Source organism: Zalophus californianus, chromosome 16 (assembly GCF_009762305.2).
Source record: "Zalophus californianus isolate mZalCal1 chromosome 16, mZalCal1.pri.v2, whole genome shotgun sequence".
Classification (NCBI taxonomy): Eukaryota; Metazoa; Chordata; class Mammalia; order Carnivora; family Otariidae; genus Zalophus; species Zalophus californianus.
In genome coordinates this window covers 6,107,479-6,128,004 of record NC_045610.1, presented here as the reverse complement: position 1 = coordinate 6,128,004, position 20,526 = coordinate 6,107,479, and the positions used below count along the sequence as shown (strand labels likewise).

The window sequence follows — 20,526 nt, the reverse complement described above, 5'->3', positions numbered from 1 at the left end:
ATTGTTAAGATAATACTTCCTAGATTGATCTACATGGAATATTATCCAGCCATGAAAGGAATGATATATGCTATAGCTCCAACATGGGTGAACCTTGAAATTATGCTAAGCGAAACAAGCTATCAATGAACTAGGGATATAAGATTAGTAGGAAATAGAGAAGCAACTACCTGGAGGACTAAATTTAGAAATTGGCAAAAACAAAACCCCAAACCCCCCAAAACTCCAAAAACAGAAAGCAAGTGTCTGGAAAGGGGTAGACTGGGGAGGGCTGGCTGGAGCCGAGAACTGTTGCTTTTCATTTTGAATTCTTTATTATCCATATTTTAAAAATGTGCGTCACTTGAAATTTTAGGAGACTATAAAAATATACATAAAAGTAGTGCGTACGATAATTCTTTCCCTCCCATAGATACCCATTCTTCTTCATCTTTTTTTGAAAAGAGCGTGGAGCCCGACATGGGGCTTGATTTCATGACCCTGAGATCAGGAACTGAGCCGAAACCAAGAGTCACATGCTTAACCGACTGAGCCACCCAGGCGCCCTCATCTTATCCATTCTTTAGCACCGAATCAGCTTCATCTCAACGACCCCCAAGCACTAGGCATAGACTATGGAGTCCTTTCATTACATAATGAAGAGACTGCTCTTGGAGAGACATTACCTGGGCTTGGCTCTAACCTGTCAGGTCTTTATTTAGCTTTGTGAAATGCTGTCGTTTTGCCAGTGTTATAGTTTCGATTAGTCATCCGTTTGCTCATTCCTTCATTTAATGTATATATTTCTTGAATACCTACACACAGTGCTAGGAACTGGGGATATTCTGGTGACAAAGACACCCGATCCCAAGGAGCTCTACTCTCTTAGGAAGGCACAGTAGTCACTAGACAATTATAAGGCGATGGACATAAAGAAGGGCACTCTAGGAGTGCATGGGAGGGGAACCTACAATCTTGGAAGTCAGCAGGGCTTTCTGGAGATGGTGACTTGAAATTGGGATCTGAAGGATGAATAGAAGCTAGCCTGGTGAAGGGGATTCAGGAGGGGGCATAGCAGCCTTGGGAGAATGGCTGCCATGCAGACTGCAAAAGAGGGGATTTAAGGGAAGGCAGGCAGAATGGCAGACCCCCAGAGATGTCCCTGTCCTAATACTCAGGGCCTGTGAGCACACGACTTTACAGGGCAAAGGTTCTGCAACGTGAGTTAATGTAGGACCTCAAGATGGGGAGCTTATCCTGGATTACCTAAGTGGCCCCATATAATCATAGGACTTTTTATAAGGAAAAGAGGAGGCGGTAAGACCCATTTATGATTTCTGATCTCCAGAACTGCACAATAATACATTAGTGTTATTTTAAGCCTCCAGATTTGCGGTAATTCATTACAGCGGCAATAGGAAACTGATAATGGAAAGAGGGCGGGAGAAATAGGGAGGGACGGGAGGATGAAGTTCCCCGGATGACATGTTAAGGAGTTTGGACTTTATTCTCAGGGCAGTAGGGGCCTTGAAGGGTCATACTTGTGTTTCAGAAAGATTGCTTCAGGCAAAGTAAGGGGGAAGTGGGGGAGGTGGGTGGCAGGACCAGGTCGCCTCATGAACCTGCTAGCGTGGACTCTTCCACACACTGCCCTGGACGGTCCTTTCTCTGGTGACGGTCCCCTGGTGTTGGCTCAGCAACGACCCTGACTTCTCTATGTCAGAAAATACCGAGTACTCCATACTGAGCTTTGAGCCAGGAAAAGAGACACGGACGGACGGACGCAAGGAGTGAAAGTTCCCGGGGCTGGGGCAGCCTCGGCTCCAAGAGGAGGTTTTCTCACCTTGGTTCTCCACGTCCTTCAGGGGGTCCACCCCTGGAGACAGGATGAAAAACATGGGAGTGGCTGGTCCTGATTCCTCAAATGAGGTCGCAAAGTCTGGTGCTCTTCCCGCCACGTATTGGCTTCCCAACTTCTCCTCGACAAAATCTCTGCCGGGAAAGAAGTACACACACGTATGTCCATCACAGAACTGTGACACTTGAGACAGGGAGGCCTACAGACATGGCAGAATGTACTCAAGGTCATGGGCTTGGTAGTTAGTTACAGAGTTGGGGCCAACTTCCGGTTCCCTAGTTGTTAAGTCGACGCTTAGAACCTGTGCCGCTATTGCTGGCCTGCTGGCCTAGATCAGGGCTTGTTCTGAATCCCCATCCGACCACGTCACTGCCAACTCCTCTGGGAAGCCTGGGTGTCCTGTCCCATCACCACCATCTGCCGGAAGATGGCCAGGATCAATGCTTTCTGGAAGCCTGCAGGCAGCTACATCCTTCATACTCCTTATGCCTGCGGTCTCCCTTCCCTGCTCAAGATTTAAGGCCCTCCGCCTTCCTATGCTCTCATGCTCCTATCTCTGTTTCATCTTATTCCACTTACCAACGTTCCTTCCTAAACCTTGCAGCTGCAACCACTTATTGGTCATCTGGCCCAACTCTTGGCCACAACTCTTCCCCAAAGACACTATTCTCTCTGCAGTCTCTTCTGTTGGGCTCATTTCCTGCCTCTGACCTACCTCAGGACTGAGTTGGGATCGCTTTCCTCCTCATCGATGACTGCTATTTCCAAACCATGACTTCTCCGTGCTTGGGGGGCTGTGGACACCACGTTCCCCTGGCTGCATCACCACGACCCCTGCACGTCGATGTCGCCCACTATTCCACCATCACTCTACTCCTTCCCTGAACACTTGACTCATGGACCATCTCCACTAGCCCGAGTGACATCAACATCCATGTGGATAATCCTCCAGATTCTTAATCTTCATATCTTCCCCCATTCAGCCACCTGAATTCATGGCCACACCTTCATCCTTGTCATTACTTGAGGACTTTTTCTATATCTGAAACCTTAAATTGAAACATCGCACTCTCTAAGACTGTTGAATCACAGATGTGTACCTCTGAAACAAGCGCAATATATGTTAAGAAAAGAAAAAGAAGAAGAAGATAGCAGGAGGGGAAGAATGAAGGGGGGTAAATCGGAGGGGGAGACGAACCATGAGAGACGATGGACTCTGAAAAACAAACTGAGGGTTCTAGAGGGAGGGGGTGGGGGGATGGGTTAGCCTGGTGATGGGTATTAAAGAGGGCACGTTCTGCGTGGAGCACTGGGTGTTATGAACAAACAATGAATCATGGAACACTACATCACAAACTAATGATGTAATGTATGGTGATTAACATAACAATAAAAAATTTAAAGAAAAAACGTTCGCTGTTTAAAGGAAAAAAAAAAAAAGAAAGAAACATCGCACTCTCTGACTAAAGCCTCCCATCAGCAATTCAACAACTGACACTAATTCCACCTCTTGTTTGCCTGCATTGGTGTCATGACAGATGTAGGATTTTCAGTAGTTTGGTCTCCCTGTTTTCGTTTTTAAAAATCGTCCCCTTACTCGGGCACCTGGGTGGCTCAGTCAGTTAAGCATCTGACTCTTGATTTTGGCTCAGGTCATGATCTCAGCATCAGGCTCCACGCTCAGCTTAAGATTCTCTCTCTCCCTCTGCCTCTGCCCCTTGCCCCCTTTCCTGCATGCTTTCTCTCTCTCAAAAAAAGTTAAAATAAATAAGTAAAATAAAATCATCTCCTTACTCTCTTCGCTTCTTTCCTATACAGTGTAGACTCCATGGCCTATAACCTTAAAAAACAAACAAACAACTTCTTGAGGTACAATTGACATACTGTAACACCTATCTATTTAAGTATACTATTCAATAATTTTTGATAAATTTACTGAATTGTACAGCTTTCACCATAATCCAGTTTTAGAACACGTTCGTTATGCCAGTAAGATTGCTCCTGCCTACTCTAAGAATTACTGCTCCCACCATCCAGCCCCAGGCAGCTGCTAATCTGCTTTCAGTCTCTATAGACTGCATGACTTATGATGTCCAGTCATTATCTCGCCATGACTTATGAGGTCCAGTCATTATCTCGCCAAAATCCTCACTCCCCCTTGCCTAACTCCTACCCTGACACGCCAGCTTGAACTGAGCCACACTCTGGACCAACTTAACTCTGCATCTACACCTGGGCTGTTGAATGTTGCCGTGGAAAACCATCCAATGGTGAAGACTGGTGCCGTTACCAACATAGGATCGTAACGAGGGAAGCCCTCAATGCTGCTGGGAGTTCTTCGGGTTTTGCTGGTCGGCCTTCTTGCCCACTTGTCACAGACTCTATTTCAAACTCTGCATCCTCCTCAAACTCCAACCCTGCCACCTCCTCTGACACACAGACTCAACTGATGGCCTTGCTCCCGACTTCTCAGAGAAAATAGAAGCCATTACACAAGATCCTCCCCAGTTTTCTTCATCCTTCTACTACCTCAGCTACAGCCTCAGCTCGTCCTCTCTCCCTTCTTTGTGGTCAGAGAGATGTTCTTCCTCTTTTTTTTTTTATATGAAAAGATGTTCATTGTCATTAGTCATTGGGGAAATACAAATCAAAACTACAATGAGATACCACTTCATACCCATTAGGATGGCTATTATCAAAAGGAGGAGGAGGAGGAGGGGAGGGTGGGGAGGGGCAAAGGTTTTCTTCCTGCCGTGGATGACCCTTGCGCCTCTGCTCCGGGCACCATTATCTCTCACCACATCAGGGGTACCCAGCATCCTTCTCAATGCTGATATCGACGAGCACCTCTTTCTAAACTGTCCACTTAGATATTAGGAAAATACATGGCAAACACAGAGCCATAGGCCTTGTGGGATTTGGGATGTTGGTACAAAAGCTCCTGTTACTACGAACACATGACCTTTGTGCTCAGCTCTGCTAGTTGGGCCATGCTGAGACTGCCCCATGCCTGCCCTGGGGTTCTCCACTCTCCCGTGTCCCTTACCGCATGGCGTAGGTCATCCGGTCCGGCCGCATGACTCTCATCATGCAGAGGCGCTGCAGGGCTGTCTTGTTCTTCCACTCCTGTGGAAACTTCTCCTTCTCGGGACATTCCGATTCCACAAACTTTTTCCAGCTCTTGGCAGATCCCTCAATGTCCCGATCCAGATTATAAAATCCTTCCATTGATGCAAGTGCCTGAGAAATTTTAGAGAATCTTGCTCTGAAATGCAGTTTCTCCAGAAAGCTATAATTTTCATTGTGTTGGGGGAGGGGGTCAAAGAAGAAGATCATAGTGTAGATATAATTCTGTCTCATTCATACTCTTGTCTGGAATCTTGGACCTTTCCCCCCAGCTAAACTCAAGGAAGCAGAAGGCATTGATTCAAGTCACCTTCTGCAAACTGCACCAATAACGTGCAAGATTTAGCAAATAAAGTGTTTGGATTATCAGTAGCAGCAGAGATTGAGCAGCACTTGCCTGCAGGGTATTGTCTGGATGGAGGGACAAGAAAGGATGCCATGAATTTTCTGGTCATGGAGCCCAGACCTTTTAAGTCTCTGACTCCTTTGTTCTAGGACTCACTCCGCTGGCAACTCCTGTCGAGTTCTCTCTCAAGGCGTCCCTAGCATCATTGACTTCGTGTTAATGCCAACACTAAATTTTCCATGAGTTGCTTGTTTCCGTAAGAATGAAGCACAAATGCATAACTTGGTAGTCAAATGTCTTCATTTAGTGCTTCCTTCTGATCCATCCAGTGAACCAGGCACCCTGCTTCCCTTCTACTCTGTCCAAGAGTATCTGTGGCCAACCTTGGAGCTGTGCCAGCCTCATTACCAACTCAGCTCCCCGTTTACTCTACTTTCACCATGTGAGAGGTCCTTGTTCTTTCCTCTCCCCAATTCCACTCCTTCCTTTTCTTGTGCTGGTCCTGATTCGTATGTGTTAAGGTCCTACAAGCTGTTAAAGTCCTGTTCATAATTAGCAACCTCTCTCAGGTTCATCCTCTCTAACCTAGAACACAGAACCTTCCCATCCTCCTTGTGTGTGCTACTTGGAACTACCTGTGGAGTTGACATCTTTAATAAAGGGCCTGACGCAATGTTTAGATGTTTGATTGTGATGGCTTTAAAGTCTTATCCCTCCATCTTCCTTTTCTGCTCCACAACCAGGCAAGCTGATAAGAGCGTTGGCCCTCCCTCCTCTTGTGCTGGAGGGAAGTTGTGGCATGTAATCTCCTGCCCACGTACAGGAATACTCACCCTGGCCCCAACCCTAAACTACCAAAAAAACTCCAAGGGGGTCTCCTTCCTCGGCTCCCCCCAAGCCATTTTCAGACTGCTTGGGAGCTCCTCTGCTCTCCCAGAAAGACTCATTAGGTGAGTAATAAACTCTTTAATACTCTCTTGGTATGTGTGTGGCATCATCAGTCTTGATATCAGAACAAAATTTTGGGTGGGGTTTCTTCTCATTCCATTTCTCCAGAGTGCCCACATAAACATTAGTCACTTGGGACATTTATCTGCAATCTTTCCATGATTACTCAACTCTGCTTGTATGTTTGGTCTCTTCAATGAGATTAAAAACTAGACTATGTCCAAATCACCTACCAAAATGCCACGAATTTTAAGGATCCCAATACATTCTTTCTATTTGAATTCATTCATTCATACATTCAATTCAACATTTACTGAATGTCTACTACATGCCAGGTACTTGGGTAGACAAAGGAAAACAAGAAAGGACACATGCCTTCCAAGGAGCTTGCAGTCCCAAGTTAAGGAGAAAGAGGAGATGAGGGAAGCCTTAGCAGGTATACACAATTCATTTGGGCAGAGACAGAGATAAAGAGAAGGCAAGGGCATTTGTAGGGTGGGGTCAACAAGAGTCAAAGTCTGGAAAGGGAAGAGTGTGGGACATGTCAGAAAGCAGGGTGACTGCAGGAGAGGAGTCTTACCAGTGACCGGGGGCAGGTAAAGCTGGAGAAGGACAGAGACCCTTAACCTGGGCTTGCTTCGGCTCATTTCTCATGCGGATGAACCCATGTCCTGTCTTTATGTGCCCTTTCACATGGGCTCTGTGGTCCCCCAACTTCACCCTGGCCACTTAGCAGGGGATGGGCGTAACTCGTACTGAGAAGTGGGGTGGGGAGCAGTGTGTAGGATGGAGAAGGGAGCGCCAGCAGTCGAAGGTTCTGGTCTCAGCCCCCCTCTTAGGAGCCTCTTGTGACTCAGAGATTGCTTTTAAACCTTTGTGGGCTTTGATTTTCTCATTTGGAAAATGAGGCCAAGTCATCCTTGTCTGCATAGCTCATTTTCTAATGCAGATACAAGTGCTTCGAAGACTATAAAGGCCTCCCTGGTGCTTCCTTGGGGTGCCTACAGTTATTGAATTGCAGTTGCTGGTGTACTTGTCTGCCACTTCCCACAAGACGGTGAGTTCCCTGTGGGCAAGAACTTTCTTAGGCGGCTTTGTATGCCTTGGCCTTGCAGGCTGCTTGGCACTTAGAAAGTGCTCAATTAATAAAGTTTGACATCTGTGTGGACAGCGGGAGGGCTCTTGACAGGCTGAGAAAAGCTGCCGCTGCTGTAATCACTTCTCTCTGGGCTGAGGAACTGGCTCCCATCTTCCTCCCAGCCTGCATCACCATTAACCCTTCTGAGCACCCATTACCCCCTCCGGCGACACCGCAAAACAGAGCAAATGATGCTCTGATCAGTGTCCCCAGCTGCCGCGACTGGGTCTGGGACGGACTTTCTTGAAGCTCTGGGTTGAACACAATGGCCCCATTTAATCTCCCAAATGAGGGAAAGGGATTTCTAGCCTTCTAATAAGCTAAATGGAAATGACTAATTAACCTAATTGCATTGGACTGTGTAGCAAAACACAACTGTGCTCAATTGGCATCCGGAGGGGTTGGGGAGAGGCTGACAGGGATGTGCATCACAGATGAGATTTTTATAATGAAGAAACAGAACATGCCCATTACCTTCAAGTTCAGCATTCGGCGAGATTTAAGATAAAAAAAATCCTTACAGAGGCTAAACAATAAAAGCACTGTTTTATCACCCAGATTTCACTCATTACCCGCTTATTAGTTCTTTTGGAGGGCAACAAGGCAATTGACCTTCCTCACAGATAGAATTAGAAGACATTTTTTATCATGTCTTATTCAATCATATTTGTTTCTTTAGGCTAAAATCCAACGGAACACTTAAAAGGAGCCTTTATCAAAGGCTTCAGGGATGTACGCGACACACTGCGTTCTGTTTCAGCTGCTCACATCTGGCCCTGTGCTTGAGTTGGACGGGTCTGGACTCTGCCGCTCCCCATAACACAACTCACAGAAAGAGAGAGAAAGCTTCATGCATTTCTAAAAGCCTTTGAAAAGCCAGAGAAGCCTAGCCCACAAAACCAAACAAAAAAGCAAAGCAAAGCAAAGCAAAGCAAACAATCCGCCTTGTGAAAAGAGAGATGGAACCAGGTGGCACAGAAGCTTCGGAGCGGAGTAACGTAAAATGAAAATAGTAGGGAGTGGCTTTGAATCCTTTATTCTTTCTGACTTTTGCTGCAGAGGGTTTTGTGGGATAACATAGACAAAGGCAACTGGACTTGATCCAAACTCACAATTCCTCAATGTTTTTCCTTCAGTGGGCAAATGCCATCAGGCATGACCCACATCAACCACAGCGTACGTACACACCACAGCTGGGTGATGAATAATCGTAAATCTTAGGCGTGAACTGTGTTCCCCAAAAAGACATGTTGGAGAAGTAACTTCCCAGACTTGTGGATGTGGCCTTATATTTGGAGACAGGGTCTTTGCAGGTTCCATCAAGGTGAGATGAGGTTACTAGGGTGGGCCCTAAGCCATTAGGACTGGTGTTCTTGTAAGGAGGGAAGATGGTCACCTGAAGACCATGGGGATGGGCTGAGTCTGCCACAAACCAAGGAGCACCTGGGGCCACCAGAAGCTGGAAGATGCAATGGAGGAACCTCTCCTAAGAGGTTCTGGAGGGAGCATGACTCTGCTGACACCTTCATTTCAGACTTCCAGACTCCAGAACTGCAAGAACACCCAGCTTGGGGTGCTTTGTTATGGCGGCTCAAGGAAACTAGCTACTGCAATCAGTTCATGTTTACTGACCATTTACTGTCTGTTCGAACCCCATGAAATGGGTATGATGACGGCCATTTTGCTGATGAGGAATGAAAAGTTCAGAGGAATAAGATAATATGCCAGAGGCCACATACACTCAAACTTGAACTTGAACCCAGGAATGTCTGACTCCAGAGCCTGTGTTAACCAGTCTATCATTGCAGCAGTTCTGCAAAGGGGCTCAATCAGAACTGATTTCCAGAATTTATCTTCCATAAGGGCACATAGGAGGCACTATTCTCAACTCTAGGTCTACACTGTCCAACAAGGTTGTCAATGAGCCGGTGAAATTGGCTCATGTGACTGAGGAACTGTGTTTTTAATCCACCTAATTGTAATTATTTTTAAAATTTAGGTTTAGAAACTGGAACTTGCTTTCATAGTTGGAAAACTTTTAAGTATGTTTGGAACAACTGAGGTATAGGAATCAATGATTTTAAATCTAGATTTTAGGAAATCTAAATACTTTATCAAGTATTTTTTAAAAGATTTTATTTTATTTAAGTAATCTCTACACCCAATGGGGGGCTCAAACTCACAATCCTGAGATCAAGATCACATGCCCCAGGTGCCCCTTAAATATTTCCAATGAAAATTTAACATCTGAACTGAAATGAGCTATTAGTATAAAAAATACACACCAGAATTCAAATACAAAAATATAAAATATTTCATTAATAATTTTTTTTAAAGATTTTTTTTAAGATTTTATTATTTTATTTGACAGAGAGAGAGAGAATGAGAGACAGAAAGCACGAGAGGGAAGAGGGTCAGAGGGAGAAGCAGACTCCCCGCTGAGCAGGGAGCCCAATGCGGGACTTGATCCCGGGACTCCAGGATCATGACCTGAGCCGAAGGCAGTCCCCCAACCAACTGAGCTACCCAGGTGCCCTCATTAATAATTTTTATAACAATTGCATATGAAACGGTAATTTGGCTACACTAGGTTAGAGAAAATACATTATTAAAATTAATTTATTTCCTTTTATATTTTTCAATGTGGCTACTAGAAAATTTTATTTTATTTTTTTTAAAGATTTTATTTATTTGTCAGAGAGAGAGCAAGCGAGCACAAGCAGGGGGAGTGGCAGGCAGAGGGAGAAGCAGACTCCCTGCTGAGCAAGGAGTTGATGCAAGACTCGATCCCAGGACCTGGGATCATGATCTGAGCCGAAGGTAAACGCTTAACTGAGCCACCCAGGTGTCCCGAAAATTTTAAATTACATATGTGACATGAATTATATTTCTTTCAGACAGTGCTACTCTAGAGTACGTCAATTCATTCATATCTTATGTAGCCTAGAAAAGTTGATGGTTTTCTACACATATCTTCACAAATCTCTGCATTTATTATGATTTTTCTTAAGCATTTTAGAAATTGTTGTGAATGGGGTTCTTCCTTATTTCTTTTCCAATGTAGTGTTCCTCTTCTTATTTGCCAGATGGAGCCCAGGATGACAAATGCAGTTAATAGATGAAAGTCAAATCACACCTTTATTATTTTGGCCAGGGATCAGCAAACTACAGCTTGCAGACCCAATCTGGCTCACCACCTGTGTTTGTAAATAAAGTTTTATTGGAACTCAGCCATTTCCATTTGCTTCCATATTGTGTGTGACTGGCAGAGCTGAGTAGTTGTGACAGAGTTTGGCCCTCAAAGCATAAATATTTACTATGAGACCCTGTACAGAAAGTTTAATGGAGCTTGATTTAGATACAGCCCTGATTTAGCTACAGACGATGAAAAGAATAGCTGCAGACTCTGAAAAAGAAGTTAGAAAAATATTTTGGGCAGTAGTGGCATGAGTGGTATTAGCCTTGAATTTCCTAAGATGGTCCCTTTGAAGAGGAGAGCATGCATATAAATATTAAGTTGTGGGCTTCCGTTATAAAGTAAATCAACTTGGGTGGCTCTCAAGGGAATTATGCTCCACGAACAAGCCAGTCTGCAAAGGTTCCATACTGCAGGATTCCATTTACATAACATCCTTGGGAGGATAAAATTACACAAACGAAGAATCGATTAGTGGTCGTCAGGCATTAGGGGAGGGAGCACGTTGTTCTGGTTAAAAAGGGCAACATGAGGGATCCCTCTAGTGATGGAATTTTCTGTATCTTGACCAGGGTGGTGGTTACATGAATCTTCACATATGAAAAACTAAACACACATTCACACACAGGTGCATAAAAATTAGTGAAATCACAGCAATATCAGTGGATTGTATCAATGGAAATTTCCTGGATGTGATGTTGCATGACAGGAATGCAAGATGTTATCACTAAGGGACAGAGGGTACAGAGGATATTTCTGTTTCTTATAACTGCATGTGAATTTATATTATCTCAAAAATTTAAACAAATCAATAAAAAAATATAAAGAGAAAGAGAACCAATCCTATTACTTTAGACTCCTTCTTCTTTGTCCTATGAACCGTGTATAAGATGGAACAAACATGGAAGATTACAAACAGGGTTCATTCTGTGTAGATGCCAGAGCTCCCAAAGCACCAGCACCTGCTCTGTGTACTCATTCAGGTGTGGACCTAACAGCTGCCCACGTGGACAGCAGGCCAGGCCTCTGCAGTGGGTGGTCACTTCGTTAACGTTACTGCCCGGCATCATGTCACACCCTGTCCATGCATGCATGGTCCCTACAGAAAGGAGCTTATAGTTTGTGATCTTTTCATAGAACAACGTTCGTAGAATCCCAACTAAACTAAACTAAACTGCACAACATGGGAGCACCCGGGTGGCTCAGTACGTTAAGCGCCTGCCTTCAGCTCAGGTCATGATCCCAGGGTCCTGGGATCGAGCCCCGCATCGGGCTCCCTGCTCAGCAGGGAATCTGCTTTTCCCTCTGCCTCTAACCCCGCCCCGCGCTCGTGTGCATGCGCATACATGTACGTTCTTAGGCGGCTTTGTATGCCTTGTACTCTCTCTCTCGCAAATAAATAAAATCTTTTTAAAAAATAAACTAAGCTGCACAACATGGCAAGAAAATGGGCTTTGCATTAAATGGGAACAGATACCACCTACCTCCTGGGTGAACGTGAGAAGAAAATGCATTTCGAAGGTGTTCAATAAATGTGAGCTATTATGAACCACTGAGAATCCCAGGCTGGAATGCATCCCCTGCTTGGAGGCTGAGTTGGGACTCACATTGACATGCCTGAACAGAGCCTGGCATCTGTCTGCTTCCTGGAAGCCCTGTTGCAGCACCCCGTGCCAGCCCCAGGGCCTCACAGAGGAGTGCACATGCCAGCCCTAAGCGCAGGCAGGCGCAAGGCAGGGAAGCTTGCAAGATCTTACCGCTTCCCCACATCCTGGAGGCAGAGCCCTTAACTTGCATGTACCTGCTCCTCTACAGAGCCTTCCCAGCAGGCCCAGGAAGGGTGAGCTCTGCTGTGGGGGGCCAGGTAAAGGCATGCACCTATGTTTAACACAGCTCCCTGCAAGAAACCTCAAAGGAAGCCCTGCTGACTTCATGGGGAAAAACTCTAAGAGATGAGAACCTGACTTATTCCTGGAGGCCTTTCCTACTGACCTTGATGCCTCCCCAGGCCTGATGGGAGAGGAAGCCCACGGGACTGGTGACACCCGTCTGTCCTGGAGATCGAAGCAGGAAATCCAGCTCTGCCGCATCAACTTCCCGGTTCATGAGGAGAATCTGCAATGTAGAAGAATGGTACCACATTTCTTTAGGGGGTGGGAGTCACAGGGTTCTGGAGATCTTGGGGTTGGCACTCAGGGTGATTATTGCTGCTTTGAGCCCTAGAGTTTGCCACCAGTTTTGGTTGTTGAAAGAGGGTGGAGAGTAAGAAATTGGGTATCTCCACCTCACACCAGTCAGAATGGCTAGAATTAACAAGTCAGGGAACGACAGATGTTGGCGGGGATGTGGAGAAAGGGGAACCCTCCTACACTGTTGGTGGGAATGCAAGCTGGGGCAGCCACTCTGGAAAACAGTATGGAGGTTCCTCAAACAGTTGAAAATAGAGCTACCCTACGATCCAGCAATTGCACTACTGGGTATTTACCCCAAAGATACAAATGTAGGGATCCGAAGGGGTACGTGCACCCCAATGTTTATAGCAGCATTGTCCACAATAGCCAAACTGTGGAAAGAGCCAAGATGTCCATCGACAGATGAATGGATAAAGAAGAAGTGGTATATATACACAATGGAATATTATGCAGCCATCAAAAGGAATGAGATCTTGCCATTTGCAACGACATGGATGGAACTGGAGGGTGTTATGCTGAGTGAAATAAGTCAATCAGAGAAAGACATGTATCATATGACCTCGCTGATAGGAGGAATTTTTAACCTCGGGAAACAAACTGAGGGTTGCTAGAGTGGGGGTGGGGTGGGAGGGATGGGGTGGCTGGGTGACAGACATTGGGGAGGGTATGTGCTATGGTGAGCACTGTGAATTGTGCAAGACTGATGAATCACAGATCTGTACTTCTGAAACAAATAATGCAACATATGTTAAGAAAAAAGAAAAAGAAGAAGATAGCAGGAGGGGAAGAATGAAGGGGAGTAAGTCGGAGGGGGAGACAAACCATGAGAGAGGATGGACTCTGAAAAACAAACTGAGGGTTCTAGAGGGGAAGGGGGGTGGGGGGATGGGTTAGCCTGGTGATGGGTATTAAAGAGGGCACGTTCTGCGTGGAGCACTGGGTGTTATGCACAAACAATGAATCATGGAACACTACATCAAAAACTAATGATGTAATGTATGGTGATTAACATAACAATAAAAAATTAAAAAAATATATCATTATCCAGAAAAAAAAAAAAAAGAAATTGGGTATCTGCGCAAATCACTCCTGGGTGTGTGTGTATTCGCCCCAAATAACTAACCCTAAACCTTGGTTAGCAAGCATTTCGTACATCAGTCCTAAAGGCCACGGAGTACATCTCCGCAATAGAATTAAGAAGATGACACATACAGGGGCGCCTGGGTGGCTCAGTCGTTAAGCGTCTGCCTTTGGCTCAGGTCATGATCTCAGGGTCCTGGGATCGAGCCTCGCATCGGGCTCCCTGCTCCGCGGGAAGCCTGCTTCTCCCTCTCCCACTCCCCCTGCTTGTGTTCCCTCTCTCGCTGTGTCTATCAAAAAAATAAATAAAATCTTTAAAAAAAAAAAAAAGATGATACGTACAAATGACGTGATTTGAGGAGAATGTCGAAGTCACATGTAGATATACGCAAAACAGAAATGCATACATGAATCAATAATGCAAAAGTTTCCAGAATAGGGGAGTGGCCAGCAAGCAGGGGTGAGGAGATTAATTTGATTAAACCTTCTATATGTAGTTTTGAATTGGGTGTTGGAGAAGCTAAGAGGTGGGACTATCTAGGCAGGGAGGGAAGGTGCTCCGGAGAGGGACTAAGGAGTGGGCAGAGGCTAGGAGGGGGAGTTGGTGAGGAGTGTGCAGCGGAAGGTAGAGTGCGCTCTAGAGCTAATAAATGATTCACACCGAGAGGTGCTTGGGAAATTGTCCATCCCCCTTTAAATGGTGTTCTGTGCTCAGAACAGATGGGAATGCTAAGAAATAATAATGTGGCAAGTTTGAGGAAGAGTCTCTAAGGGAGGAAAAAGGCCTGGTAAAATGAGGTTAAAATATTTATGAGGAGAGAAGAGCGAAAGCTAGGGTTGGAAGCTCCTTGGGGCCTGGGGGCAATGAGTGTCAGGAGGGAAGATGCTGGGGTTCAAGTTCTTTTTTTAAGTAGGCTCCATGCCCAGCATGGAGACCAACGTGGGGCTCAAACTCACAACCCTGAGATCAAGACCTGAGCTGAGATCAAGAATCAGATGCTTAACTGACTGAGCCACCCAGGTGCCCCAAATTAAAAATTTTTAAAAAGTAATCTCTGTGCCCAATGTGGGCTCTAAGTCACAACCCCAAGAGCAAGAGTTGCATGCTCTGCTGACTGAGCCGGCCAGGTGCTCCAAGGTCTTTTTATGATGGCCACACTCATCTGGGCTGGAGAGGGAACACAGAGGGTAAGGGCGAGAAGCCACACTACCACATCCCCGTGCATTCAGGCTTTGCAACATGCAAAAAGAGTCAGCCCAGAAGTGATCATAGACTGTCCGGTGTCTAGAATTGAAAGAGGCCTTCAAGATAATTTAGTGTGTGCTTCCAATTAACTTAGGGAAAAAATTCCCAATCCTAAATGATTAGAGGGATAAATGCAAGAAAATAAAATTTTCTTGGCTTTTTGAAGTTGATAATAAGTGGAAGACAAGGCTTTTCTCATTAACACTGGAAGTTCCTGATGCACCCAAACCCTTGAGAATCAGAGTTCTTAAGGACCTCTTCAAGGCCAAGGCTGCCATGGCTATGGAAAGCATTTGTAACTTCTTATTCCATGGGAAGTTTGGAACATTAAACCCGCATCTCTCAAGGTAAATAAATAATGAGGATGCTGCAAATTTTCTTACAGCATCTCAAAAAGTATCTAGTTATTTGTATGGCCATTGAGTTTCATTGTTTGTGCCAGTTTGGCACAAACTGGTAGGCTGCTGGAAGGCTATGTTGAGGAGGATCTTAGGTAATCCGAGGAAAACAAGAAGTACAACAGTTGATCAACCATGGCTGCCATGAGTGGGACAATCGTGAGGCAGCACGTGTGCACCATATTGGACCTTCTTGTCCGATGCCTCTGCTTAGAGCCAAACTGTCTTCACATTCTATGGGAAGCGTTATGAAAAGAAGAAACTTTCTTTACACCTGCTGGTTGGGCACTGGAAAATGACCTCTTTTCTAGAAACTTCTTCAATCCACTTTTACCTGAAAGGTAAGCTGAGCAAGATAAGTCAGCTTATCACACTCGAAAAGCCCACGGGTGGTGTACTGGTACACAGAGAAGGTGATGCTGTCTATCAGATTGGTCACGCGCTCCTTGAGGCTCTCATCTGGGGCAGCCTTCTCCACAGCCTTCTGGAAGACGATGCTGAACGCCTGGGGGCAGGAGGTTGGACACTGGTAATTTACACAGATCTCTTTGTATATAGCCAGTAAACTTAACCTGTGAAGAATATTGTAATTTGCCAGCCACAGAAATGTTTTCCCAGCATATCCTGCCAAGAAGGGACCGTGGCAACAAGACAACATGCTATTAGCTTTTTTCTTAGTTTGCTTATATGAATTATTATGTTGCCATGAAGTGGGCAACGCTTTGAGGCATACAAACAAGAGCCTACAGTTTTGACCAGTGAAAAGTAACTATCCAGTAGCCCAAATCATTAAATTAGATCCAGGAAGTTTTGTTGGATAACTACCCGCAAAAAACACAGCCAACAATAACCAGTTGGGATTAATGATCCCAGCCAGTAAATTCCAGATTTCTTGATGGTAGAACCAAAATGTGTTGGACAAATTTGTTGTCTTAAAGGGCCCCCTGTAAACACCCTGGGCACTCAGAATATTTTAAAATAATTATTTTTCCATTTGGGAATGATCAGAATCTCATGTGTTGTATTTCTTCCTATGAACTGTGCATTCATTTGGAGAGTCCACTTACATGTTCCTTATTTCCTGATAGACCCTTCCTTCAATCAGAGAGCAGGGAGCATAGCCTGCTTTGGCTATATCTTCTGAACATGAAGGCTTTCGTATGAAATACCAATTTACATGAGTCAATTTTTCATTATTTTAAAGTATACAGCATTTATAAAAGTAAATATTAGTAATGCTACATTTTGAATGTGATATTTATACAACGCATCATTAAAGGAAATCGAAATCAAGCTATCATTGGGCCTTTTCAATTCGTGGCTATGCAGATTTCCAGTCTTTCTCTATTTTCCTTTCGTGGCTTCAAAAAGAAAATAAAAAAATTCTTAGGTCTTTCTAACACCAGGTATTGAACCTCAATGGAAATGATATACAATCTGTGTCTCGATATTTCCTCATTTGCAAAATGGGGGGGAATATGAATTCCTCTATTTCATAGTTCCATTGTGTTTCTTGTTACTGAAACCCTTGCAGCCTTCCTTCTTCATTCAGTGTTGAGGACTGCAGCAACATCTTCTGACCACCCTCAACCCAATCCCCTGGGATGTTTCCCTGCACTTGGAAGGCTGGGGATTGGAAGAACAGCTTGGTAGAAGCAGATCTTGCCCTGCAGTTCCACACAGAGCAATCTGAGAAACTTCCCCTTGCAGAGCAGGTCTGTAGAGACCATGTGGGTAGCTTCCCTCTGCCCCCCAGTGGTTAGTGTGTATTTTTTTCCCCTAAAACTCTCTTTCTTGAAATGACAGCAATCAGGAAATAATTTCTAGTTACTAAGCTTAAACAAAGTGATTCGCAAGTCAGGAAAAGATCAAAAGAACATTTAAGGACCTAAGTACACTCAGCATTTTCTTTTTTTTAAAATTTTTTATTGTTATGTTAATCACCATACATCATTAATTTTTGATGTAGTGTTCCATGATTGTTTGTGCATAACACCCAGTGCTCCAGGCAGAACGTGCCCTCCTTAATACCCATCACCAGGCTAACCCATCCCCCCAACCCCCTCCCCTCTAGAAACCTCAGTTTCTTTTTCAGAGTCCATCGTCTCTCATGGTTCGTCTCCCCCTCCAACTTACTCCCCTTCATTCTTCCCCTCCTGCTATCTTCTTTTTTTTTTCCTAACATATATTGGATTATTTGTTTCAGAAGTACAGATCTGTGATTCAACAGTCTTGCACAATTCACAGCGCTCACCATAGTACATACCCTCCCCAATGTCTGTCACCCAGCCACCCCATCCCTCCCACCCCCTACCACTCCAGCAACCCTCAGTTTGTTTCCTGAGGTTAAAAATTCCTCCTATCAGCGAGGTCATATGATACATGTCTTTCTCTGACTGACTTATTTCACTCAGCATAACACCCTCCAGTTCCATCCACGTCATTGCAAATGGCAAGATCTCATTCCTTTTGATGGCTGCATAATATTCCATTGTGTATATATACCACTTCTTCTTTATCCATTCATCTGTCGATGGACATCTTGGCTCTTTCCACAGTTTGGCTATTGTGGACATTGCTGCTATAAACATTGGGGTGCACGTACCCCTTCGGATCCCCACATTTGTATCTTTGGGGTAAATACCCAGTAGTGCAATTGCTGGATCGTAGGGTAGCTCTATTTTCAACTGTTTGAGGAACCTCCATACTGTTTTCCAGAGTGGCTGCACCAGCTTGCATTCCCACCAACAGTGTAGGAGGGTTCCCCTTTCTCCACATCCCCGCCAACATCTGTCGTTCCCTGACTTGTTAATTTTAGCCATTCTGACTGGTGTGAGGTGGTATCTCATGGAGGTTTTGATTTGGATTTCCCTGATGCCGAGCGATGTTGAGCACTTTTTCATGTGCCTGTTGGCCATTTGGATGTCTTCTTTGGAAAAATGTCTGTTCATGTTTTCTGCCCATTTCTTGATTGGATTATTTGTTCTTTGGGTGTTGAGTTTGATAAGTTCTTTATAGATTTTATATACTAGCCCTTTATCTGATATGTCATTTGCAAATATTTTCTCCCATTCGGTCGGTTGTCTTTTGGTTTTGTGGACTGTTTCTTTTACACTCAGCATTTTCTTTACACTCCACTAACTCTGGCTTGCTTTTCCTTTTCATCCTAAAAAGGACTCCTTGTCCTGCTCTCACTTCCAGTGTCTGCAGAGCCCGGCACCAGGCTGACTTCCATTTGCACGACCCCTCTTGGAGGTCGTCTGCTGCACACACAGTCTTATGTTAAGTCTTATGTTAAGTCCACCTTGTTGCCCTTCCAGGGCCCTTGTCCATTGCCTTGTACCTTAGATATGTTTCATCTTGTCATTTATCAGATTGTGGGCACACTGAGGTCAGGTCTCAGCAACTTTCTTCTCTTCCCTAGAATCCAGCCCAGCTCTTCATGTATGGAAGTCACTGGAAAGATCTGTTAATGAATGACTGTGTCACACTAGTGCCCTGAAGAGCTTAGGCAGAGCATGAGAGATGCTCCAGACCAGGGATCTCAAACTCAAATGCCTCCAGGGACTGGGTGTGTAAGACCAAATTGGGAGGGGGGGGGGAAAGAACATGGTCACAGGGAGGCACAAGCCCATCTGGGAGCAGCCATCCCTTAGCTCTGGCAAATACGTGCCCTGCGTGGAGCGCAAGCTCAGTGTTGCCAAATCTTACACACTTTCATGGGAAGCCAGAAATTTGGGTTTGTATGAAATCTCCTCACTTTTAAATCTTCACACCCAAGAAAGGTATATGAAAAGCCCTCTGAAAACAGGTCAACAGGCCTTCAGCTCTGTGCTCTTTGCTTCTATGTGATTCTTCCCTTCCCTGTCTCTTTGAGAAACCTCATTCCTGCAGCTGGGTCCCACAGGGAACCTCAGAAAGGTGCTGTCCTTCTCAGGACACCCTGAGCACCTGGCAAGTGAAGTCTCATTAACCCCTCTCTTTGCCTTGGGCTGAGTTTTGAAGAAAAATGACAATCACATGGGTTTCATCTTAACCATGTTATGAACTTCCAAGCTTGTTCACGACTGGCTCTTGAAGAGTTTTTGCTTGTTTGAAAGCAAATAGACACATGTGAATATATTCCTGCTCAAAACAATTTAGAGGACTGGGATGTGTGGCCCCTGCTCTGAGAATGCCTCTCCTTTCTCTGGAACAACAAATATCGAGTCCAACCTCAGACCAAAGCCAAGACCACAGAGACTCCTGTGGCTGGTTTTTCGTCAAATCACACAAGGCTTCGAAGTGTACTGTTGTTTTGGTGCCTCTGAAGACACTTCATCGCCTTATCATTAAGCATTTAAATATGCGTTCAATGACCAAGCTGGTTGGCGATTCTTAACAACAGTATGGGGCCCCAAAATGCCCTCCTCCCCCAAATAGCACTTCCAATGATGAAACAAGCCTCTACCAGGATGCTATTGCTGCAAAACAACTTACAACATCTTTGGGAACACATATTTTCATGGGTTTCATTTAATTTCTTTTCAACTACTCTCAGAACTAGGGAGCAATCTTGCAGTTATGAGGCTTATCATGCTAATTTTCATACTGTCTTAAAATATTTCATAATTCTTTCATCTGTTGCTTTGACCTGAATACAAGGTTAAGTATTAGATTTCTTTTAAAAACATAAAATATTATTAATTTTTTAGAGGGGTGGGAGGGGCAGAGGGAGAGAGAGAGCATCTTAAGCAGGTTCCACACCCAGCGTGGAGCCCCGTGTGGGACTTGATCTCATGACCCTGAGATTATGACCTGAGCTGAAATCAAGAGTCAGATGCTTAACTGGCTGAGCCACCCAGGTGCCCCAAACCATAAAATATTATAAACACATTTCATGTAATCTGCAGAGACCCTGAGTTGAGGGAAGGGGACATGGAAATGGTTAAACGCCACCTGCAATTTAATGAGCTCCAGGTCCTGGAGACATTCTGATTTCTCACTGGCTCACCTCCATCCCCACAGCGTGGCCCCCCA

The 20,526-nt window shown here is 44.9% G+C and overlaps 1 protein-coding gene across 3 annotated transcripts in view; it reads right to left on the bottom strand.

The window, feature by feature from the left end:
- Positions 1 to 20,526, bottom strand: part of LOC113907915 (dynein heavy chain 9, axonemal) — a 231,140-nt gene that overhangs the window by 59,344 nt on the left and 151,270 nt on the right. For all 3 annotated transcript variants that reach the window (XM_035724711.1, XM_035724712.1, XM_027567675.2), the window contains 4 exons: positions 15,842 to 16,012; positions 12,584 to 12,706; positions 4,884 to 5,077; positions 1,823 to 1,971 (listed from right to left, as the gene is read on the bottom strand). In XM_035724711.1, the coding sequence (XP_035580604.1) occupies positions 1,823 to 1,971; positions 4,884 to 5,077; positions 12,584 to 12,706; positions 15,842 to 16,012 (637 nt within the window). The remainder of the gene's footprint in view (positions 1 to 1,822; positions 1,972 to 4,883; positions 5,078 to 12,583; positions 12,707 to 15,841; positions 16,013 to 20,526) is intronic.